This window comes from Biomphalaria glabrata, chromosome 13, assembly GCF_947242115.1.
Source record: "Biomphalaria glabrata chromosome 13, xgBioGlab47.1, whole genome shotgun sequence".
NCBI lineage: Eukaryota > Metazoa > Mollusca > Gastropoda > Planorbidae > Biomphalaria > Biomphalaria glabrata.
In genome coordinates, this window is record NC_074723.1 from 18,878,659 (window position 1) to 18,905,464 (window position 26,806).

General features: G+C 33.7%; 1 protein-coding gene across 3 annotated transcripts; it reads right to left on the minus strand.

The window, feature by feature from the left end:
- Window positions 1-226: 226 nt before the first annotated feature.
- On the minus strand, window positions 227-24,955 carry LOC106065634 (flavin-containing monooxygenase 5-like). Of its 3 annotated transcripts, none has more exons than XM_056008157.1 (13): window positions 24,733-24,955; window positions 19,862-20,088; window positions 17,489-17,614; window positions 16,857-16,960; window positions 15,745-15,889; window positions 15,423-15,539; window positions 13,930-14,057; window positions 12,985-13,157; window positions 11,653-11,738; window positions 8,530-8,697; window positions 7,623-7,788; window positions 5,663-5,787; window positions 227-1,099 (listed from the first exon to the last, which is right to left on the minus strand). In XM_056008157.1, exons 2-13 carry the CDS (start codon window positions 20,000-20,002, stop codon window positions 923-925), a joined length of 1,656 nt encoding a protein of 551 aa, XP_055864132.1. In that variant the 5' UTR covers window positions 20,003-20,088; window positions 24,733-24,955; the 3' UTR covers window positions 227-922. The 3 variants fall into 3 exon arrangements, with proteins under 3 accessions (XP_055864132.1, XP_055864133.1, XP_055864134.1); XM_056008158.1 differs by having other exon boundaries at window positions 19,862-20,109; XM_056008159.1 differs by lacking the exon at window positions 24,733-24,955 and adding an exon at window positions 24,429-24,696.
- Between the last annotated feature and the right edge of the window lie 1,851 nt (window positions 24,956-26,806).

Genomic DNA, 26,806 nt, shown 5'->3' on the forward strand with positions numbered 1-26,806 from the left:
GTCTGTTTTAATGTTTTAGTATTTGTAATGAAACAACAAATACTAGTATACCATTACCATGGCTTTATTCGACAAAATTAGACTACAGTAAACAGTGAATGAAACCAGCACGTCTCACATAACACGGATGCAGTCTATACACACACACACACACTGGACATGAAACAGGCACTGGGCATGACCTTCTGACACGCTGGACGCACGCAGAAAATCAACTCAGTTACACTACAGTATTAAATTGAATTTATTAAGAAATAGCATGCAAATGTTTTCAAACTACACATGGACAAACTCAATTGATAAGATTTGTTTTCTTGTTTTTATTTGCGTAGCAGATAGTATTCTATTTCTTTCTGTTATAAGCAATTTGTAAGGACTGCACAAGTTGCGAAGTCTATCGCAAAATTCATTTTATCGTAGGCACATGATTTATAGATGTTTGTTGCATTTTGTGTAGATCAGATAGTTGTAAGTCTTTATAAGCCAATATTTAACTCTAGATATTTATTCCATTATTTAAAACTGACTCTATAAGAAGATGCATATAAAAATACAGTAATCATGATAAACATAACAGCAGAATATGAAAGTCATTGTTTAGGGTAAGTGAATTGTTGCTGCACTGATTTGAACAAAGAAATCTACACCTAAATAATAACTACTATCATTAAAATGACTGATACTAAAATGATCTGCATAAATAGATTGGCAAAACGTATATATATATAACATATATAAAACATATAACCCCAATAGATCGCAAGGTCTGAAAGGGATCTTTACCTATTTACGTATTTAGTGACAAAAGAAAAAATGAAAAAAAAGACAAACATTTAGATTGCTTTTCTGGTTTGAAAAAAAAAAAAAAAGCAAATAAGTTTGATGCTGGTTTTTTTCTGTCAGCGTTTTAATCATAGGATTTTCACGTAAAAACGCCAATGTTCCAATCCTTCCAAAGTTCTATGTTTCTTTCTTTCACATACAATAGCGCTGCCCCCACCACAGCAACCCCCAGAGAAAGCAGAACAATTCTTTTGGTTTTCGAAGTTTTCTTTGTAGGCAATGGTCGAGTGTTGAAAGGTTTTTCAATGCGGTCAATCTGAAAAGAAGATTTATTGATGTATTTATAAGAAATCTTCCATTTAGATTAATAAATAAGTCTTAGTCTTGGCCTAAAAGTTTGTTTAGCTTTATATTAAGCTTAGCAGCATGTAAACAAAGCATTTTCAAGACTAGATCCAAAGAAAAAGTCGGATCCCTGTCGGATCCTCCTATTCGCAAGGAATATTCAAGACGTGATTTAATTTTGATGGTCAAAAGTAATAATGTTTCAAAGATTCATTTGCCGTTGTAAAAAAAAATTTTTCCGTTTACATGTTTCGTGTGTTCCTTCTAAGCTACAAATAATAAACTTCACCCTGGACGATGGCAGCGAGCAGTGTATGAACCCTGCATGGTCGTGCAGTTTGCGCAATAGACTGTCATTCGGATTGATCGATGGTCCCTGAATCAAACCCTGCCTGCTCCTGTCCCACGTCGTCCTGTGGGAGGTTTGGACTAGGAAGTAAACTATCTTCAACTCTTAAGAAACATGCGAAACATGTAAAACAAACAAACAAATAACCCGGGACCATCAAGATATTCAGTTCAGCAAGCTAACCGCTCGACGGCATTGTTCTTAACTTAATAACAAACTGGTTACAAACTAATAGCCTATTATTGATAAAGAGATATATTACACATAACGGCATGACATCTATCGAATATGTACAATATGTCAGACAGAAATATTGGCATTTTCATTTAAATGGAACTAGAATGAGGATGTAGATCTACCTAAATTAAATTTCTGATTTAGCACTCCTAAGATCTATGTCTACTAGATCTAGATCTAAAATATAAATTTGGAATAGTGTAGATAAAACTTAGGATTTATGTAAAAATAAATCCTAGATAATCTATTAATAAACTGAATGCAACATTAAATTTAAAAATAGTAGATTAGTATTAGTATATTAGAACATTGCAATATTGATTACGTTTGGAAATCAAAATATACACTTTAAGTCTAGAAATTGAAATTCTAAATCTTGATCTTGTCTATATCAGTCTAAACTAGATTTAGAAATTCTAGATCTAGACTCTATAATGATTTTAATTAGAATGTAAATCCAGATCTAGATATACTGTAAAAAAATCTAGATCTAGTTTAAACAAATCTGGCTATCATTCCTTTTTAAACAAGAGTCACATAACGAGGTTTTATAAACATTACTATACCGAGTTGTTTTAACATTTCATTTGAAGAGTTCATTCCATATGACGTCAAAGGAAAAAAAAACACTACGTCACAAGGCATAGACTAAAACACGCCTTCATCAATACGAGCCAGTTATCGAGTGTTAATAGACATTGGTGCACCGAGTGAGTTCTTTTAGCATTTCATTTAAAGAATTAATTCCATATGACATCAAAGGAAATAAAAAAATTCACAACGTCACACGGCCTAGTTAGACTAATAAATGCCTTCATCAATAAGATCAATTTTTCGAGGGTTCATAGACATTGGTGCACCGAGTTTTTAGCATTACATTTAAAGAATCCATTCATATGACGTCAAAGGAAAAAAATTCATTATGTCACAATTGGCTAGTGCCAAATAAATGTCTTTTATAACACGAGAAATTTAACGAGGGCTCATAAACATTGGTGCACTAAGTCTTAATAAATTTATTTAAGGAGGATCAAAGCCGCATTTTTTGTGCGTTTTGTCTGTCAGTCTGTTTGTCAGTCATCTTAATATAAAAAAACAACAACTAAAAGCTATTACAAATTTGATTAAACTTTAATTTTCGTTTCGAAACATCGCAATAGTTTTAAGTATTAACGCAATAGATTTAACCTTATATAATAGATTGTTCCGGATTTTGGTATAAATAGTAAAAGAAAAAGAGAATTCCAGATAAATGTATACCGTTAATTAATTTTTTTTTTTAAATTAGATGTACCACAGCAATGTGAAGAGATATTCATACCATACTTTGGTGTTTGGATGGAAGTTTCTTTTTTTTTCAAAATCGGAACATAGTATTAACGATAATTAGATTTTGTAACGTTTTAGCTAGAAAATTTAATGTAAAATAAGTCTAAAAAGTGATTTTCAATAATCGTTTCTAGATAAAGCCCTTAACAGCCTATTGTCGATATTTTTTACATTTGGTTAAAGATGAAAATAAGGAACAATTTGATATCGATAATCAAATTAAAGTGACGCATTGTCAAAGAATATAAGTGTAATATTAGTCAATTATGCGATTTCAAACAATCATTTGACATAATTCATTTTTTATAAAACAATATCCAGAACATTTTTACACTTAAAGAAATATAAGTCAGTATAGAGATTTTGATTTAGCATTTATATGCTATTTACATAAAAAAACGGAACAACATATTATTGATAATGTGTTTCTGCAACGTTTAAGCATGAAAATTGAATGTAATATAGGTTATAAGAGCCAACAAACATTCGTTGGCGTTGATTAGTTTTGAATAAAAACATCCGGAAAAATCAATTATAGATACTTAAAACTATTGAAATGTTACGGGAGGAACATTAAAGGGTTAATCAGATTTTAAATAGCCTTGTTGTATTTTTTTTATCTAAACGTGACGGACAGAACGACCGACAGACAAAACGCACAAAATAAGCCTCTTTTATTCTGATGCAAGCACTAAACAGAAAATAAATAAAATCTGATTATTTTAAAAATTTTGAGGGAACTGATATCACTGTGTCTTGCAGATATATATCACGCTACTGCACGAAAGTCGCTGTATATAAAGTCCATTTTAAAAAAATGTGCATGTGTATGTATTTCCATAGAAAGTGCATTATTAGCCTTTATAAACAAACAGAAATGTTTTCTTTTAATTTTAGCAGCTAGTTGACCAGAAAAACACCTTTAACTAATATTTATATTTGTTGTGAACATTTCTTGTACATTTTATAAATATATTTGACTATGTGATAATAAACGTTCACATAGAAATTTCCATCTTTGTTAACATATTGTAACATTGCCTCCCTTACATTTGCGTAATTGTTTTAGAATTATTGTATTTTTATGAAAAAATCGCTTGCATAATTAATTTTGCTTTGCTTTTAGAAAACCAAAAGTAGCCATTGCATCTAAATTTTTCAAGCCGCATCGTATGGTGAAAAAATATTTTTCATTTCTCTTCTAGTTTTCGAGATCTTAGTTTGACAGACGGACAGACGGACATTTTGCACAAACCTAATAGCGGATTTTCCCCTTACGGGGGCCGCTAAAAATGGACTAGCTGTTCATTGATCACATTTTTAATATTGTTGACTTCAACTTTGACAAAATTGTTTTTTCTTTTTACTTCGATCTACTATTTAATATGTTCACTGTTAAAAGGTCGTTGGCTATGGGTTACTTTATCTTAAAGCATTGATGTTAAAGGATTCTGAGGTGGGATAGATAAATATAGATAGATAGATAGATAGATAGATAGATAGATAGATAGATAGATAGATAGATAGATAGATAGATAGATAGATAGATAGATAAATAGATAGATAGATAGATAGACAGACAGACAGATAGACTGTGACACATATAGATAGACTGATTGAGTAATTGTGTATTAGAGAGAGACAAGCAAAAGTAGTTTTAAAAAGCGATGTTTAAGATGTCCATTCAGACGTGTCCAATCGTTTAAAGTTTTCAATCTTGGATTTGGAAGCTACCCCCCACTCATTGTGTTGGTTGCATTTATTGTTTACACTCAGCCCAATCAAAAACTTATATTGGTTTTTGGAATAAAATGACGTCCACATTGTGTTTAACTTTCTACGCCGATGAATAACTATTATTTTGACTTAATTTTAAAGGTAGATATGCACATTGGCAAATTCTTATATCAACCAATTGTTATATTTAACCCAGTGGCGTAGCTAGGTTGGGGGAGAGAGGGTCCGAATTTTAAAATCCCCCAGGGTCCCCACTTAAGGGTGCCCCAAATGAGTGTTCGAAATTTGTTTCCACATTAAAATATTACGCCATTATCTCATGTCATGATGTCGAATGTAGGAGCCCATAAAGAAATTAAGCCCTCTGGACCCCCAAATCCTTAGCTACGCTACTGGAATAACCTAAAGACTATTGAGATAAAAGAAAAACATATTTCAAATGTATGTATCCTCCACCTTTTTTAGCAGAAAATTCGGTATTCACAAAGAAGCATGACTACAGTGGGGAACCTTTCAAATAGGTCAAATAGGTCTCACTTAACCAGTTTGATGTTTCAAATAGGTCTCACTTAACCAGTTTGATGTTTCAAATAGGTCTCACTTAACCAGTTTGATGTTTCAAATAGGTCTCACTTAACCAGTATGATGTTTCAAATAGGTCTCATTTAACCAGTTTGATGTTTCAAATAGGTCTCATTTAACCAGTTTGATGTTTCAAATAGGTCTCATTTAACCAGCTGCCCATTTCCTCGCGTCCGTGAACCTACATACATTTTAAAAGACTCAAAATTGTTTTTACATAGTGTATTTTTAAAGACACAAATATGGTGATGTATTGATAGATCATCTTGTTTAACTATATCATTATAATTATAATCTTACCACTGTGAATATAGCCTGCCTCGCTCCGGGCCAGGGATTAGGTCCATGTAGTCTGAACTGATAGGGAACTCCAGGACCTGTTAGCACTCGCCAAAATAATCTTGGATCTGTCACCAGTAACTTAACTAAATGAAAATATCATGAAGATGATCAAATCTAAGACAGGAAAATGTAATTTATACAATAAATCATTCAAAGGAAACCAGGACAACGCACAGGGCCGGTCTTAGGGCACTGCGACCTATGCGGCCGCAGTGGGCCACGAACTTTCATAGGCCCCGCGCTAACTCTAGTAGCAAATTATTAAATTAAACCATTTTAACTTATAACAGGGTTTCCGCGGTCTCCTGATTTTCAAGGAGCTGCTGGAAATTTCATGAAATTGCAAAGTATGCGAATAAAAAAGTCATGAAAATCTCCTGAAATTATTAAAATATCCTGAAAACTCAAAACATGTTCTGAAAAATAGACAAAATTGTAATCTTGGTGTGTCTTTCAATATGGAAAACGTCAATCCTACTCGCGATAAAAAAAGAAAGGCATTGTCAACTTTCATTCAATAAAAATAATAGGGTACCAAAAAAGTACGTTCCAATACTTAATTTACTGTAATAGTCAGTGTCATCTAAATATAAATCTAAATCTATCTTGATCTCTTAAAAAAAATCAAAAGCGATCTTTTGCTAGTCGATAGTAAGTCTAAAAGGCATATCTGAATGTTTATCGACTTTATGTTGGAAATCTGCCTTCTATTGTAGATGGCTCGTAAAGTTAATTTGATCTTGATTTTGCACTTAGTAAAGTACAAATAAAATGCAAAGGCGAATTAATTTTCTTACAAAAAATCTTAATGTTCAATTATTATCCTTCTCCCTACCCAGACTAGGCCCCGCGCAATCCGTTTCGCATAGGGCACTGCAATCTGTAGGACCGGCCCTGAGAACGCAAGAGACTCGATTAAGTATTCACAAGAAGAAGATGAGTTGTAACGTGTTATCATTCGTCCAACTTTCTTGCCATTTTCAACGAATGTAGCCGATGTTCAGAAGACATTGTGTTTGGAAGTAGTGGATACACGGTGAAACTCTTCCTCTTTTAAGTGAATCTTGAGTTTCAATTCAAAATTTTCAAGCTGTTTTTAAACAGCACCTTTTGCTGTATATCTCTGAAATCAAATAGTACCTTTAGCTATAGACCACAGCAATCTGTAACTACGAAAGTAAATCAGAATTTTAATGCAATTTTCGATGCAATTTATACTATCTTGTTTTTAATGATGGCATTAACATGCAGCTACTCATTAAAAAAAGATTGTAAGCAATGGTGTATAGACAAGTGCTAACAATGATGCCTACCTATATAAAGGCAGTTTTAATTAGTGGAAATGGTGAATGAAATAGAGATATTATAGATTGCACAGTCCAGCGTCTGTGACCACGTAGAGGAAGGGTCTGAGTTAATAACGTGGCTTTTAACCTTTCTGTAGCCAAGTGGAGACATGGTGACTACTGCCGATTAGAAAAAAAAAAGAAATCTGAATAGTTGAATAGTCTGTTCGCAGTGTCCTGTGTGTTGTTATATGCACACTTGTAGAATTGGAAGTTCCAAGGTTCATGCCTTGTTGGACTGAACATAATTGTCAATGGATTAATCCCGTTCTGCCAGTGAACTATTGCACCTAATGCGCCATAAGTAATTTGTATATATCGTTATTGTATCGATTGGTACATATATCACTGTTGTAATATTTCTAAGATTGAAATATATTTATCTCAATAAAGGTTGTAAAATAAAAATGAAAATAAGGACAAACTAAATTCAATTTAGTATAAATTGTAAAACCTAAACAACATTTGCACAATAATTTAAAAAAAATAAATAAATATGAGTACGTTATGTAGCTGCCATCTGCAATGGGAATAAAATAATATTTAAAAATGTTTTGTTTTTTTTTACGTACGTAGATTTGGTTTACAGCCAACTACTGTGGCAAGCTCGTCCATGTAAGGGAGCCAATCCACTTGAATAGTGTGTCTCTGGGTGTCTATGTAACGACGGCGCATTGCCTTCTCTTTGGCACAAATGTCCTTCTTCATGCTGGCAGGAGGAGGTAACTTCACTTCCCCCTGGTAGATGAATCATTAAATTCAGGTTCACTATTAGGTCAGACAATAATATTTACAAATTTAGATATTATTTTCATTGACTCTAAAATGTGTACTGTTTCTATTATTTTAATGAATTGGCTTGTCATTCAGCTCCAGCTGTGAAATTATATGCTCATATTTCCCCCCCCCCCCCCAAAATAGCATTTTCTTTGAGTATATTTTACAATGTTACCTCGGCTAGTAAACGCCCTCGACGGAAGACATTTACGAAAACAACAGGTTTCCCCAGATTTGATAAAGCTGTTGTCCGGTGTGGTTCTATTTAGATTTTTTTTTTTTACATCTTCTGCGCCTGTCTTCAACAAGGCCTTTTATTTGAGCCTCAAATGTATGTCCCGCGCCCTTTATGAGAGCTCTCAATCTGTTTCTTTCCGAGGCCAACTGCTGCCAGCTACTTTCCTCTACACCAGTGAGGGCGAAATTGCACCTGAGTTGATCTTTATAGCGCCTACGGAGGGTACCTTTGTTATCAGTGATGCTTAAGCAAGCTTTCCCCAGGCCCTTACCCAGTCCATACGACCCATAAAAACGTCACCCACTATGCATGACATTGGCTTGTTGAAGAAATAAAAATGGGAAGAAACAATTGGAATCCACCATTGAACCTCCAGTCAGATAATTATATGCCCTACAGCATCACGTCATTTTTATCATAAGTAGAAGTGTAAGATATTCACATGTTATAATACCATAACTTACTTTGAAGACTCTTGCCGCCAGGCGGCTCTGCATTTCAGCGATGGGAAACATGGCGCCCAGAGGTTGGCAGACGGCCAAGAATGCAATAGTTTGTTTGGGTAACTCTGGCAACCACATGTACTGGAAGAGCTCTACTTTATTTTGTCGCACTTGCACTACATCTTTATCCTGCGAACACAGCACGGAATGAACATATAAATAAATAAACACAGCATGATAATGAAAGCATAAAGAAATGAACACATCATGAGATGAACATATACAGAAATAAACACAGCATGATAATGAAAGCATAAAGAAATGAACACATCATGAGATGAACATATACAGAAATAAACACAGCATGATAATGAAAGCATAAAGAAATGAACACATCATGAGATGAACATATACAGAAATAAACACAGCATGATAATGAAAGCATAAAGAAATGAACACATCATGAGATGAACATATACAGAAATAAACACAGCATGATAATGAAAGCATAAAGAAATGAACACATCATGAGATGAACATATACAGAAATAAACACAGCATGATAATGAAAGCATAAAGAAATGAACACATCATGAGATGAACATATAAAGAAATAAACACAGTATGAAACGAACACATAAAGAATTAAACACAGTATGAAACGAACACATAAAGAATCAAACACAGCATGAAACGAACACATAAAGAAATTAAACACAGCATGAAACGAACACATAAAGAATTAAACACAGCATGAAACGAACACATAAAGAAATGAACACATCATGAGATGAACATATACAGAAATAAACACAGCATGATAATGAAAGCATAAAGAAATGAACACATCATGAGATGAACATATAAAGAAATAAACACAGTATGAAACGAACACATAAAGAATTAAACACAGTATGAAACGAACACATAAAGAATTAAACACAGCATGAAACGAACACATAAAGAAATTAAACACAGCATGAAACGAACACATAAAGAATTAAACACAGCATGAAACGAACACATAAAGAAATTAAACACAGCATGAAACGAACACATAAAGAAATAAACACAGCATGAAACGAACAAAAAAAAATTAAAACAGCATGAAACGAACACATAAAGAAAAAAACACAGCATGAAACGAACACATATAGAAAAAAAACACAGCATGAAACGAACACATAAAGAAAAAAACACAGCATGAAACGAACACATAAAGAAATTAACACAGCATGAAACGAACACATAAAGAAATTAACACAGCATGAAACGAACACATAAAGAATTAAACACAGCATGAAACGAACATATAAAGAATTAAACACAGCATGAAACGAACACATAAAGAAATTAACACAGCATGAAGCGAACACATAAAGAAATAAACACAGCATGAAACGAATACAAAAAAATTAAAACAGCATGAAACGAACACATAAAGAAAAAAACACAGCATGAAACGAACACATATAGAAAAAAAACACAGCATGAAACGAACACATAAAGAAAAAAACACAGCATGAAACGAACACATAAAGAAATTAACACAGCATGAAACGAACACATAAAGAAATTAACACAGCATGAAACGAACACATAAAGAATTAAACACAGCATGAAACGAACATATAAAGAATTAAACACAGCATGAAACGAACACATAAAGAAATTAACACAGCATGAAGCGAACACATAAAGAAATAAACACAGCATGAAACGAATATAAAAAAATTAAAACAGCATGAAACGAACACATAAAGAAAAAAACACAGCATGAAACGAACACATAAAGAAATAAACACAGCATGAAACGAATATAAAAAAATTAAAACAGCATGAAACGAACACATAAAGAAAAAAACACAGCATGAAACGAACACATAAAAAAATGAACACAGCATGAAACGAACATAAAAAAATTAAAACAGCATGAAATGAACACATAAAGAAAAAAACACAGCATGAAACGAACACATAAAGAAATAAACACAGCATGAAACGAACATAAAAAAAATTAAAACAGCATGAAACGAACACATAAAGAAATAAACACAGCATGAAACGAACACATAAAGAAATTAACACAGCATGAAACGAACACATAAAGAAATAAACACAGCATGAAACGAACATAAAAAAAATTAAAACAGCATGAAACGAACACATAAAGAAATAAACACAGCATGAAACGAACACATAAAGAAATTAACACAGCATGAAGCGAACACATAAAGAAATAAACACAGCATGAAACGAACAAAAAAATTAAAACAGCATGAAACGAACACATAAAGAAAAAACACAGCATGAAACGAACACATAAAGAAAAAAACACAGCGTGAAACGAACACATATAGAAAAAAAACACAGCATGAAACGAACACATAAAGAAAAAAACACAGCATGAAACGAACACATAAAGAAAAAAACACAGCATGAAATGAACACATAAAGAAAAAAACACAGCATGAAACGAACACATAAAGAAAAACACAGCATGAAACGAACACATAAAGAAAAAAACACAGCATAAAACGAACATATAAAGAAATAAACACAGCATGAAACGAACACATAAAGAAAAAAACACAGCATGAAATGAACACATAAAGAAAAAAAACACAGCATGAAACGAACACATAAAGAAAAACACAGCATGAAACGAACACATAAAGAAAAAAACACAGCATAAAACGAACATATAAAGAAATAAACACAGCATGAAACGAACATATAAAGAAATAAACACAGCATGAAACGAACACATAAAGAAATAAACACAGCATAATAATGAACATATAAAGAAAAAAACACAGCATGAAACGAACATATAAAGAAATGAACACAGCATGAAACGAACACATAAAGAAATAAACACAGCATGAAACGAACACATAAAGAAATAAATACAGCATGAAACGAACACATAAAGAAATAATCACAGCATAATAATGAACATATAAAGAAATAAACACAGCATGAAACGAACATATAACTAAACGAACACATCATGAAATGCTGCATGATATTTTTTTTCCGTTGAACAAGTTTGTTAGTATCTCTTAGCTTATACAAACATGTATTGAACACAAAACAACATCTATGAAGAACTGAGGTAGGTGTATCTTCTAGTCAGCTTACAATGAAAGGATATTCGACGTTGTATCCAGTCGCAAAAACAACCAAGTCAATGTCATCCTCATAAGTTCCATCCTCAAATGTCACTCCTAAATGTCAAAGACAAATATTTTCGTTTGAAATTTTTCGGTTCAAAATAAAAAAGAATCATTGAATCTTTATTTGGATATACATGTACATCTTTGACAACGAACCTCTCCGTTGTTTTGTTTATAAAACTGAAATAGGGGAAACTCTTCAAGAGTCCTAACGTAGGAAGTATCAGGTTTGGGGAGACTTTGAAGTTGTCTCTTCTACAGTAACATTAATATTCTACACGCTAACCAACTGCACTTCTTGAATATTACGTTTAATTATTATTATTATTATTGCTATTATCATTGTTATGTTAGAAACCAATGAGTATACATTCTCTGGTGCTGCCACGGTCGAGTTTCGTTAAAGAGAAGAAAAAATCACTGTGGTCTCTTTATCTGTTTATCAGGTTCCACTGAGGAATTTTCAGGTATGCAGCGGGACCGCCCTCTGACAGGCAACGAAATTGTTTCTAGGAATGTTAAGGGCCTTGAAGGTGTCTATGAGGTCAGTTGTTATTATCCCTTCGGTTGATATAACAATGGGGTATATTGTTATTTTGGATAACTCCATAAACGCCTAATCTCCAAGCCTAGGTTCCCATATTTTCTTTGATATTATGATTAATATTATTATTGTTATATTTGTATTTATTATCTGACACTGCCATGCTGACTTTCGTTAAATAAAAATACAATTCATTGTAGTCCCTTTATAAGTGTCCACTGAGGATTTTTCTGGTGATATGGCAGGTCTGTAGCAGTACCGCCCTCTAACAGGCAACAAGAATCTTATTATTATTATAGAAACAGATTTAAAGTTATTTTCTGGAACTTCATAGATTGAAAAATCGTTAAATGGAAACGAGATTCATTGTAGTTTCTTGTAGAGTGTCCTATGAGGTATGTTTGAATGATGTGTCAAACTGCTGTATGACATGTAACAAAAATCCTGCTGCTATGTTTAGGACCTTAGACAAGTTAGGCTGATATCACAACAGGATAAATTGTCATTTAAGTTAACTTTAATTATTATTTTTGCTTTCGTGTGTCTACCCTGAAGTACCCTGCTCCTTTTTGCATTCTCATCGCACTCTGATCCAGTTTTTTTTTTTTAGGCTAGCACTTTGACAGAAACCATAGTAGGAAACTGTTGATTTAAAACTTAAAATCAATACTATGTAGAGATTTGGACTTCTTGTGTTCACCAACAACGGATTTGCTTTACTTGTTATTAAAATGAAACTAAAACTTGGGATACCTTTTGTTGAAAAGGACTTAATGTTAGGTTTGACCTTGACCATGCCTGCGGCTATCCTGTTGGGAAGTTCGTCATTGACCGTTGGGTGTGTCGCGTCAGGTTCATGAAGAGGTGTCAGGTGATAAAGATCATGATTAAATTTTTGATTGAGAATTGCTTTTCTCTTTGAATTCCTAGAAGAGTGAAAGTAAAGATCAGCCAACGATATAATGTGTCATTTAATACTATCTATTTATCTATATATAATGCATACTTTACACACACAAAATATCTATAGACAAATTATTATTTTTGTCTTTATAAACTAAAACAAAAAAACTAAAGACTAGGCTTTAAAAAAAAAGTATTTTGGATTGGATTGGAGTGACCTCTTATGTCTTACTTGGTGGAGTGATTGACCAGTGGGGTTTTTAAAGAACTTTTATAATGTGTCCATGCTAATACAATCGACATTTGGCTTGGACTTTTCTTAGATAAACTTCCATCCTTCAATCCCAGTGGCGCTACAGCCCATGGAGGGCTCTGACCTGCTTCAACACATCAATCCATTTAGATCCGTCCTGGGCATTTCCTCTCCACCCCCTAACCCAAAGCTGTCATCGATCCATCGCATTCTGGGTCTGCCTATGAGGTCGCCTGCCTTTTGGTTTTTGCCTGTATACAATTTTCGCTCCTCTGTTCTCTGACATTCTTTGAAAGTGACCTGCCCAACGTAGTCCGTGTTCTTTGTTTTATTGCTGTCATTATCGGTGATATATTGATATATCTCTTAGCTAAACTTACATTGCATTATAGATCGCTCCATATTTTGGGCTCACCTTGTTTACGATAAGTAAAAATATAAAACATACATGCAAGAACGAAGGAAAATAAGCATATGAGTAAAGCATAAGAACACTAATGAGGCATGCACGATTACAAGTAAGAATGAGGTCAAATGCATACATATATGAACGGGGAAGAAGACGTAGCAGAATCCTTAGCAGTCGGCTGTGGTAGTAAAAGTCCCAAGGAAGTCCATTCGCTTCCAACCTGTTTAAAATCCAAGCTCCTCTCCTGGTGCTCAGAAACACCTGAAATGTAATGTGGTATCTTGTTAGTTTAACTCCCAAAAACTGTAGCGCTGTTAGCGTTAGAAATAAATTAGAATGACTTCATGCTATATAGTAGTTTATTTATTTCGGACATTACATGAATTCGGACATTCGCTGTTTTCGTGGTCATTAAATTAATTATTTTAATATTTATTATAAAACTAGCGCGCTGTATAATGTGCTTGTCCATTTTCCAATGATTTTGACCCGATTTCCTTCCATTTAGCTGTCTTTTTATGTACGAAAAACGAATTTCAAATTTGTTAGTCCATTTGTTGTTTTTTCCTATGTTACCCGGATGACTTTACCTCTTCCTAGAGTTAAGACTATATTTTTTGATTGGCTAAGTCTATACTAATGAGCCCGGCAATAATTATTCTGTTTTTGGAGCTAATTTATTTGATTCATAAGCCAAGTTTTCTAATTCCATACAAAAAAAAAAAACTAATACGTTGTCCGAATTAGATTACGATTTTCTTACCAAAATTTATTTCGGACAGCCAGTTTTGGACATCAATAAAAATGATCTTATATTATATTTGTTCGTTTGTTGTTGTTTTTTTCAATAGAGAATAAATGGGCAAATGTTTGGAGTGAGCTTGGTACATTGAATGAAGTTAAATGCTTAGATCTAGACCTATTAGAGAGAATATAGAGGATTCAGAATGGCTATCGTAACCTGTAGGGGCCTACTATACTACAAAAGATCATCTGTATTAGATCTAGAAATTTATTAAATTAATAAACAAAAAAAAAACACAAACATTCAACACACATCTAATCATGCAAACCCCAAACATTCAACACACATAAAATAAACAAACATAAAATAAAATAAGTCTAAAAGTCAGTGTAGAAGTCACTATTCCAGTGACCTAATTTTGATAGAATAAGTGTGTTCATATTTTTATTTTTTGTGTTCGTATTTATGCATAGTTTGAAAACATCGTAATGATTTCCTGTGAGGGGCTATGCCTGGGGATCTTAAAATTTAGTTAATGTTAATATAGAATTAAAATCTGAGTTTATTGATGCCTAAATATAGAGACTGTCCGAAATAAATTATGGTGTCCGGAATCAAATAATGTGGGTCAAATGTGTCCGAATTAAATGAAAACACACGGCCTCTTTGACCTTAAATATAATAACAAATATAGGTTAGAGGTACAAATATAAGTAGTCATCCTTATTCTCCTTTAACTAAAGAAGATTTTGATACGTCATTTTCTTTTCTATGTCAAACCATTGTAAAATAATGCGCTGTCAAAGTCAAACTTTCAAATTTGGGCCTATAGGTGTCCTAATAGCATAAACTATTCTATGTGGTGGTAGGTGCTTGTGTACCTTCGTGTACTTGCTCAGTTCTACTGCAATGTCTCCACCAGAGTTACCGATTCCTACGACAACTGCTCTAGAACTCTTGACAGAGCGGACATCTTTAAAATCTTTGGAATGCATAGTCTGTTTCATGTGTAAAAAAAAATAGCAAAAATAAAATCGCGTTGTATTAATATTAACCTTTAATAAAGATTGTTACTAAGTCTCAATATTCAATGTTGCTATGAAAAAATTGTCATAGAGAATTTGACTGGTCATTACAAGAAAACAAGATAAAGTCAGTAGCCAATGACATTATAGTATATTAATTAACAGATGAAACACGTACGACTCCTTGAAATGATTCTAGTCCAGGGAATGTTGGTAAATTTGGAGTTCCGTGATGACCATTAGCCACAATGACAAAGTCAAACACTTCCAGAAATTCTTTTCCAGTTTTGTGATCTTTGATTCTTATTTCCCATTTTCCTGTACTAAATAGAATGAAACAAATGCATTGCAATGTATTCGTGTTTTCACATTTGATTTGATGCTAAATTATTTTCAATAAATTTCAGTGTTAACAAAAAGAACAAGAAAAAAAAGTTCTTTTTTTATATTGAAGCAAGCAACCTAGGCTATTCTAATTTAAAAAAAAATAGTACGGTGTTTGAACCCATGATCTTCGCATTAACGGAGAGATGGTCTATAAACTTCGAGAATTTCCAGATCTTTGACTTTTAACAAAGTTATTTCGTCCATCCACCTACAAACTATTCCTTTGAAGGAAGTGTACAATAGTAAATGGAATTGAAAACTAGTAGACAATGCTCTATCAATCATTGCATTATGCCGTGATCTCTGTAGTGTCTCAACGGACTGATGGATCAGTTTATGATGGTGAAAGTCATTTCGGTTCAACGTTTGGACAATTGGTGACTGTCACCTACATGGGTTTGCGTGAAGATAGCTTGTTATGAGACAATGGTTATAATAATAAGCTTGGTGTTGGAAGATGAACACAGTCTCATTTCTTGTAATGTCAAAAGTCTCTGTTAAGCTCCATTATGGCTTTGAAAAGCTGATGAAAAATAGACTAGTTCAAGCTTTTTTTTTAGGCACAATGGATAATTATTTAAAGTATCAACTTGATCAGATATTGCCTATGAGATAAAAAGCGTTAACAATTATTAAATGGGACTAAACCCTATAAATTTAGCGATAACTGAATACTTAACAATTAAATTCCTTCGTAGTATTAAAAAAAATAATTACAACTGATTAATAGTTAATGTTTATTTTTCTTCATATCTTGTCTATAACAATGTATAACTGTGCAAAGTTTCAACTTGATCTGAGAATGGTTGTGGGATAAATAACTTGTACAAACTTTTTTACCAGACAGACCGAGAGACAAACATGAGTTGATATAAGCTTTGTAAAAAATATGTTTATTTATACCTCTGGTATGAACTGTGTTTCTTGAGGTACATTACTTCAGAATTAAACTTGATGTATTTATCTACACCGAAATGTCGGCAGTAGTCTTGGAAATAATCTTCAACCTAAACAGAAACACACACACACAAACATTTGAAATTTGAATAGTGTTTATATAAGACAAATGAAATAATTTTCTTTTTTGATATGTAAGAATACTATATATATATATATATATATATATATATATATATATATATATATATATAAATTTAACTTTAAATTTCGGGCTTATATATTGCTTTTAGCTTTTATCTCTATATGGCTACATAAATAATGTAGCTTTCGAAAAGGAAGACTTTAAGAAAGCTTTTATATAGCGCTACTTTCATGCTTATAGCATGCTCAGAGCGCTTTGGTCCATCTCATTTGTGGAATTATCTAGGAATTGGTTTTCCGCCTTTAGGCGCTCAGTAAACACAACTCTGCCCGAGTCGGATATCGAACCTCGAGCCCCCTTCTAAGTAGCCAAGCGAAGCCAAGCTAAGTTAGCCGCACTTAGCCTCTCGACCACGCTTCACACATTTCTTTTTCATTATAAAATATAACATTAACATTCGCATTATTTATTTCGAACTAGACCTATCTCTTACATCTGCGTTGTGACAAAAGTTTGGGTAGTAGTCCGGCATGGGATAGTCTGAAAAGGCCATGAATTCTTTACTTGTGTTGATGACTGTAGCCCTGTTCACACAGGATTCATCCTTCCACTCAGCAGCCTACATGTCAGATAAAACGGAAATAAAATGTACAAAGAATTTGAAAGAAATAATCTAGAAGAGATTGCCTAACTACTGCAGATTTTTTTTTTAGGTGGAGCATCATTTTTTAGGTTATAAATGTTTTTTAAATCCTGGTTTTTCTTGTCACAGGATCTAGCTTCCTACCAGAGCATTCTTAATAGCAGTAAACAGTGTGACAATATCTAGTTAGGAACTAAATGTCAACTCCATAGGACAAACATCTTGTAATAAAATATTTTCTTGGTACTTTGACTTAGCAATATACATGTATAGAGTCTAGAAAATACTGAACACTTAGAAGACAACCTGAGATTTAGAAAGAATATGGAATAAGTCCAATATAAGCCTTTTAATGGTAGAGGTGTAACTATTAAAAGGACACAATAATTGTACAATTTTGCACTCTAAACTAATTGTAGTTGTGTTTATGAAGAAGGAACAATTAGAGATTCATAGTTCCGTTTTCTTATGTTTTCAGATTAGCAGAAGTCACCTGATTTAATACAAAAAGATATAGGTTAAATGACCTAAAAATAAATAGTTCTATACTGTATGTTGTCACTTTAGTTAATAGACCAGAAACACGATATTTTGATATAATCCAGAGTTTAAGCCTTAGATAAAAAAAAAACATCACAAATGTTTTCAATACATCAGGGCATGACCTCCTGCAAAGTCCTTTTTGTTTATAGATCTCTTGGGATGGTGTGTCTTTATCTATCGTCTGCTAGTCCAGTTGGATAAGGTCCTCAGTACTAACCGTGAGATACCAGTCCATTTATGACACCGCCAGTTTACGTTGACGACGCAGACCACTTAAGTCAAAACAAGGCTTTATATTTTAGGGAACCAAGCCTGAACTACTGGCCCGAATGGCACAGTTCACAGCAGCACATGAAAAACTCAAAACATTATGGAAACAAAGGCACAACCCTCGATACCAAAATCAGTCTGATGAGGTCAGATGTTTTGGCCACACTCTTACATGCTTGCGAGTCTTGGACGCTGACTGCAGAACTAGAGAAGAGGACCCTAGCAATAGAATTGCGATGCTACAGAAGGATCCTAGAGATTAGAGACATTGTTATTACAGCGATAGGACCCCATGATAACATGTTAAGTATTGTAAAAAAAAACTAAAACTCTATGGCTATATTACAAGGTTTTCGGGGCTCGCAAAGACTTTCCTTCAAGGAACAGTACCAGGAAAAAGAAGAAGAGGCAGCCAGAGAAAGTTGATGGGAAGACAACATAAAAGAATGAACGGGCATGCCATTGAAAGAGGTTTTTATTCAAGCTAAAAGACGTAGAGGAATGGAGAAAGACGGTCGACTAATCGTGTGAGGTGCCCCAACGGTACAACAGACTAAGGGATAGGTGAAGGTGTTGGTAAGATAAAATAGATAGATAAAATAAGATAAGATAACTTTTATTGATCCGATCAAATGGAAATTCAGTTTGACTACAATTGACAACCTCAGCGTAAAAACTTTACAAAAACAATATGGATGAAAAATTCGAACAACATTCACTCAAGAAACACATTTTTTGCTGGGAGATGTGTGGAAACCACTAAGCATCGTAACTCGGGACTGACGTAATCCAAGGGCCTCCTGTATATATACATATACATGTATATCACTATTAACAAACATAATGTAGGCTGTGAGACAAACTGATGTACTTTAGACGATTACTTAGTCAATTATTTCAATGACAGTTCATGAACGTTTATGTACTAAGACTATCTACTATCTAAAACAAACGGCCATCTCCCATGTTATAGAAGATCTCATTTTTTGTGTGATGTTGAAAATTGAGTGCTATTTTTATCCCATTGAAATGTTTTCTGTAAGTTGAGTTGTCAAGAGTTCACAGTTATCTTTACTCCAGATAACTGCACAATAAGACAATGGTTTATATGGCTTTTGTTGAGATAAGTGTTACTGGGTCAAGGCTTACAATTATAGATTGTATCAATTTTCAGAATAATGATATATGCATGAGTTCTATCGTCTAGTGAGAAATGTAAATGTATATAATTAATATATATTGTTCTCTTAATATTGAACTTCATAGTGTACATGTAAATTAATTTTTCCATATTTTAATATTACGACTTAGGTAAAAGAAAAAAAAAAGAAAGAATCTACTGTAATAAACTCATTGATAACTAAATTGATACTATTACAATCACAGATTTCTCCTTAAAAAACGACTTACTGTTTCTTTATAATACCACAGTCCACCAATCACGTCCCTTCTTTCGTAGCAGACGACATCGCTGAATCCGGCTTCAAGAAGACACTTGACAGCGGTGACGCCTGATGAACCAGCTCCGATCACAGCTACTCTTCCCGCCATTTGGGATGTTATAGCCTCTATTTTCGATGCTTGTGTTGACAAAGCTTAAATTGCCAATGCTTGTGTTGTCAAAGTTGTCGGGTTATCTTGAAATCAAAATCACAATTCTGGATATTGTTTCAATTAAAATTTTAGCGACATTGATTTATACGCTTAGTACGAAGCAAAACAAGACATTTCTAAAAAAAAAGTAAATATGTGTCTAAGACGAAAAGAACTACACTATAAAGGGGTTCAGATTATAGATTTAACGTTTGCCATAGCATATGTGCGTGCTCGACAATGTTGTTATTGTGTATATTGACAAAACTTCTGATATATATGTTGTCCTATTGACTGAAAAGAGTTAAAAAATGACTGTGTTTGTAGTCGGTAAGGTGTAGAGCAGTGTTTCACAAACTTTTTTTCCTCTAACGGAACACTTGGCACATTCTGAGCAATTAGCAGAACACTTTGCTTATTTTTCTAAGAGACATTAATTCACACGGTGGCCTATTAGCTAATTATTCCAGTAGCTCATGGAACACCTATTCAGGTTTGGCGAAACATGAGAGTTCCACATAACACAGTTTAGCAAACACTGGTGTAGAAAATAAAAGTATGATATTGAAGTGTTTGATTCAAGACAAAAGATAGCGGCTTTATAGATCTTAGATTGTCAATGTCTTAGGCAATGTCGTCCAACTGAATATTAACATTCGTCACAGATTGTCGCCGTTGTGTATATGAAGTCTATTCGAGTATTGGTTAATAAAATCTTCACCTTCTTATATGGAAAAAGAATTTAGAGTTTTAAACTGATAAGGGTATCTAGCCCTCCTCCTTTCTCAGCCGGGCTTGGGAACGTCCTATGGCGGAGTGTCGCCCTTTAAACTGAAACCCGTAGTTTTCGCTTTTTTTTTTACAAAACTAATATCAACTCACACTATATGTCTCTCTGGTAAAAAGTTTGAACATGTTAAACCTTTGCACAATTATTCGCTGAACTTGACAAGAAACGAATCAATAAAAAATATAAACAATTAGTTAATAAAAAATTGGTTAGTAACTCTTTTGTTCGATATCAAAATAAGGGGAATAAATGCTACTTAATGAGAGGTTTGGGTGTATATATGGATTTAATTCCCATATTACATTTTGGCACGTTTTTTTCTCCTCATTTCCCATTCTCGGATTGAGTTCAAATTTTGCATAATCATTTATAGACGATGACAATTCACGAATCAATCCAAAAATTCACCAATTAGTAAATCATTTAGTACTAATTATTTATTTTGTTTTACAAAGCAGAAAGGGAGCTAAACACTGTAAGTTTCAGTAAATGATAGTAATTGGCTGTTCTTTCTCTTAGACAATCTTTGGTTTTTTTTATATTCTTTTTTTCTATACATTTTTTAGAAAATGGAATAAAAACGACAAACACATATCCCAGTAGGTTGACTCACAAATCTTACAAATGAGTGTTTCTTTTTAACACTCAATTTCAAAAGTGGAGTGATCAAATTCCACAGCGTCTATTTCAACGACAAATGTGTGTAAACAGGTTGAACACAAGAACACAGCGTCAATAACATGGAAAGAGAAAATGTTAGAAAAAAAATGTAAGAATAAAATATCTCTTCGAATAACGTTGTTTTTGGCTTGTGCTGAGGGTATAATTGTTTTTACCTCCGTCTGTCTTTTTGTCTGTCTGTCTGGTCAAAATATTTGACACGTTTTTCTAGTAATCCCGGGGAGCGGTGGCTGACTGATTAAGCTGAACAGACTGAACAAGAGAAATGTCTAGCCTACATGTTGGGTGCGCGGTGGCTGAGTGGTGAGGCGCTTGGCTTCCGAACATGGGGTCCTGGGTTCGAATCTAGTTGAAGACTGGGATTCTTAATTTCATGATTATTAGGGCATGCCTGAGTCCACCCAACCCTAATGGATACCTGACTTTAGTTTGGTCGTTGTGCTGGCCACATAACACCCTGCTCGTCAAAGAAACAGATGACCTTAACATCCTCTGCCCTATATTTTGCGCAGTCTGGGTAGGTACTCTACATTTTCTTACTCCACGTTCTCAGATCAAGTTTGAAAATGTTCAGAAATATCCATTGTCGATGTTAATACATGAATCAACACAAATATTTTATTAATTAATTAGAGGTAATATTTAATTTTGTTTTATATGGACTATTCTCGGGCTGATGAAGACTATCTTCGTTAAAAAGTTTAAAGAACATTTTTTTAGCTAATCGGCTAAAAACCTTGGCCTTTGATCATGGAGGTTTGAAAACAATTGAAAGTTATGCAACTTTTATTTTAAATAATTGATGCTCACCCAATACAAGAGAGTTTTTTTTTTTTAATTTTTTTTTTTTATATTTCATTCATTTAGAATTTTAATATAGGAACAATGTTTTCTGTTTCATTAAGTTTTTTCGTTAAAGCTGTTCTTAATTCTCAGAAACCCACTGCGCTGCGACAGTTTCAAAAAACAAAAACAAAAACAACTTGAATCCAGAGCATTATATACCCGCATTTTAAGAGTTATAAAATTCCAGCTCTTCAGGTCATAGCTTAATTTTATTTCTGGCATTCATGAAGTCATAAATTTGACCACATAGGGTGATGAAACTAGGTCACATGGTTTGTCAGAACTGTGCCAGACGTGGTGTCCAATTTTATGGGCACATTAACGGCACAAGGGATTGGCCGCGTAACGACAGAAGGTGGGAAAGCAGGGGCGGGGGGGGGGGTTGTTAACAGTTCATTCTTCTCCAAAGCTGCAATTCAATTCTAACAATTAAAAAGTGTAAAAAAAAATACCTTTTTTTAAAAAAAAAGCTTATATTAAGTGTAACTGTATCAATTAGTTTTTTTTTTTTTTTGGCCATTAGTTTTTTAAAGAAGGAAAATATTTGAAGAACAATAAAAACATTAAAAGAACAAAAGTTATGTTAAGTGTAATTGTACCTATTAGTTTGGATCAGTTTTATAACCCTAATCATGTTCGGCTTAGACAAAATAAATCTATACGATAGAAATACTTTTACCAATTGTTTTTGTTGAGCTTTTAGCTTTCTGAATGCGCTCTGATCCTATCACTTGCCTGGTCTATTTTTGAAAGACGGAGGGAAGAAGGAAGCAGCTCATGAATAATTACAAGATCGTTTTTTTAAAGGCATAAGAAAAATGTTCAAGAGACTGAAGGGGTCTAATGTAACTTATACCACCACACTTGTCAAGTACTATGTCTTTCCCTTCAAGATAAAAAAAATATTTACCAATAATTAATTAACTAATTTGTTAATTTTTTAGAAATTGATTTTTTTGTGTAGTCAGGGAAAAGAAATAATTGTGCGAAATTTCAGTTTGATCTGAGATTGGATGTGGGAGAATTAACGTGTACAAACCTTTTACTAGACAGACAGACGGACAGGAAGAGTTGATAAAAGCTTTGTTAAAAAACGAGGGACAGTCATTGAGAACAGAGCACTACCTGAAAGCGTGTGAAAGTAGTGGGTAGAAAAGTGCAGAGAGCATGAGAAATGTGTTTTATGCTGTCGTGTTAAGACCAAGACCAAGCTAATTACCAGAGGACTCATGTAGGCCTAAGCATGGAGAATAGTGTAGTAATCATCCCACAGTAACTTAGGAACATGTAGACTGTAAAAAAACGTGATTATGTTTTTTGACAAAAAAAACCTAAAAAAATTGAAAGCCTTTTAAAACCCAGAATTATATTTTTATAACAACTCGATTCGTCTGTCTATCTGTCTGTCTATCTCGTGCAAATTTTGTACAGGTTATATCTCCCGCTTCACAAACTTTGCAGAATTATTTATTGTCCTTAACAATACATGAATCAATAACACACAAAAATATATAAAAATATTAGTTTACTAGTTAGCGATATAAAAAAAAATCTTACACTATTGAGAGATATGTCTGTAAAATTATTTTTAAAAATATATCTTTCTGTTTCATTTATGTATTCATTTGATATATATCTAATACATGTAAATTTATGTCTCTTTACTTTCGATGTACTGTTTTGATAAAGACACAGAAATGTAGCGTTGAAACTATTGATTGCGACACACGCACATCACCAGTGACATTCTTTCAAAGCTGAAAACTATATGTATGCTATATCGATGTGTGTGTACATATTTAAGAAAATGAATTACGCATAAAAAGAGTTGCGATGATATTGAGGCCATTACGAAGAAAGAGCAAACAGGGACATTGTAGAACATGGCGTCACACTTTCATGGAAGTCCTCAGAACAAGTGCAAGAGGCTTCAAACAGACAGATTTTTGTTGAAGCAGCTTGCCGCTAAATGCGCCGAACGACGCAGAAGCATCTAAGTCAGTATAAATAGTACAAAAGTTTTTTTAAAATAAAACTATTGAATAGCAGGATAATGCATGTAAATACCTCAGAAAGCATTTTGTTGGCTTTTAATACCACAAATAGTGCTCACAGCGCTCCCCCAGATCTCCTTGCAGGAAATGGCGGGAAGTCAACAATTGTTCCACTAACTCCAGGAAGAACCTATTTTAGGCTACAATAAACGTCTTCCGAAAGAATGAAGGGATTAATTATATACACACACGAACGAAAAACAGATCTATTGATTCCCCCAGACAGACCGACAAACAGGTTGTTTAGTGTACATTTCATTCAAACATCTTTTCCCGTCCAAACATCTATTCACACTCAAACAGATCCATGAAATTACCTTAGTAAATCAATCTTGTCAAGAAATGAGTCTACGAATGACCGAGTGAGAAATTACACACAGATCAAAGTTGATCTTACATAATACACACATATGTTTAAAAAAAGAACCAGGTTCTTAGTGCTACTTAATTCGATACAGCATGTCTACAGTAAAAAGTAATCCTTAAGTCCGCCGTGCTATGCCCCAGCATTAACAGGGTCAACATCTGTACCACGACAGAATACAAAAGGACAACACACTAAGACAACTGCAACATAAATGCCAGTTTCTTACTGACATAGTGATGCATGTATGTGTGGCCATAATGGTGTTTACTTACTGAGGCGACTTCACAGGGTCAGAGTGACCGTGATAAACATCTCTGCAGGATATAAGAAGATGCGGTTGTATTCAAGAATCTTGAACAAATAAAAAAAAATTAGATCAATTGAATTTTAAAAAAACAACGCATATACATTTATTTGAAAAAATAGAAATAAGTTGTTTTTTTCAGACATGTTAGTGAGCAACCTGTAATATGATGTCGTTGACAATCTGGTGTCAGTGGTACAGATAGGAGGATGTTAATTGGATGGATAAAATGAGTTTAGCAGTGCAAATGATGTTTTGAAAAGCAGATAATATTAGTGAGCCAGGTGGCAAACCTGAGAGACAAGTGAAGTAAGGCAGATGATGATATGGAGTCAGATGATAATAGTTAGGAACTTGATAATAGTTAGGAACTTGATAATAGTTAGAAACTTGATAATAGAACTTGATAATAGTTAGGAACTTGATAATAGTTAGGAACTTGATAATAGTGAAGCAGACGTGTTTGTGAGACAGTTGATTTTAGTTGGGCATAAGATGTCTGTCGGGTGTCTTACTTAACACAGCTGATTGCATACACGTTTCCATTTATTTAGAAAAATTGCTGGTAGACACAAACAGCCATATAAAAATTAATTTAAAAATTATTTATTATTTAGGCCCATTTTCATCCAATATTTAATATCATGCAGGTCCTGGTTCTTTGGAGAGGATAATTCTTGTTTGCCGGGTGCGATTGTGTGTGTTATTGTCACGGTCGACTGTTGTCAATTTAGTACATTTTCCGCAAGGTTGTTAACGCCGGAAGTGGTAATGGTCTTAAGCCCATCATTACCTATAAAATGCTTCCAATGGCATGCGTCTCAAATAGCCTCTAATGGTCCATATAACATGTAGCATACTCAGCGCTATAGGCCCAATCACTCTTGTGGATGAGAGGGGAGGAGAGGGGTATCCGTCCTGCCTTTTCAAAAACAATATAAAAAAAAAAAAAGAAAGCTGCTAAATCCGAGTTGGAACTCGAGCTCCATGATGGAAGACCGACATGTTTTGTTGAGCTGTTCAAGTAGTTAGAAAAAATAGAAAGTTTAGTAGTCTATTGTTAGTAACAAAATGTTAGCAAACGAAATAACGTTTACAAGATTTTTACCAAACACACGGAGTGACTTGATTTTAAACTCGGTCGAGAGGCTAAGTGCGCTTGAACTTGGCTTGGCTACCTAGAAGGGGGCTCGAGGCTCGACACCCGACTCGGGCAGAGCTGTGTTTAATGAGCGCCTAAAGGCAGCACGGAAAACCAACTCCTACTGGTCCACAAAGGAGATTGGACCAAAGCGCTCTGAGCATGCTATAAGCATGAATGTAGCGCTATATAAAAGCTATAAATAATAATAATAATAATACTAAGAGAATAAAAAAAAAAAGTTCAAGCCAGAAGTCGATACGGTCTATGGCTTTCTAGGCAGCAGGAATGAAATGTAAATACACTTGTTGATCATGAATAACTGTGAAGCAAAACGAGTTTTCTGCATACAAGAAAGTAGTGTGTTTTTATAAGTCTGTTAAGTCTATTCAGTTTTCATGCTAAGTGCATTAATGCAAATAAACACAGATAAGTGAAATTTTGATTTCTCTCCACTTACTGTGTTTTCACTTAACTCTTTCTCTCCGTAATAATTTTTCTCGTTCCGATAGTATTATTTATTTTGCTCATTTGTATTTCACTCTCCTGTTAGGATTAAACTTAATAGCTTTTTTGTTT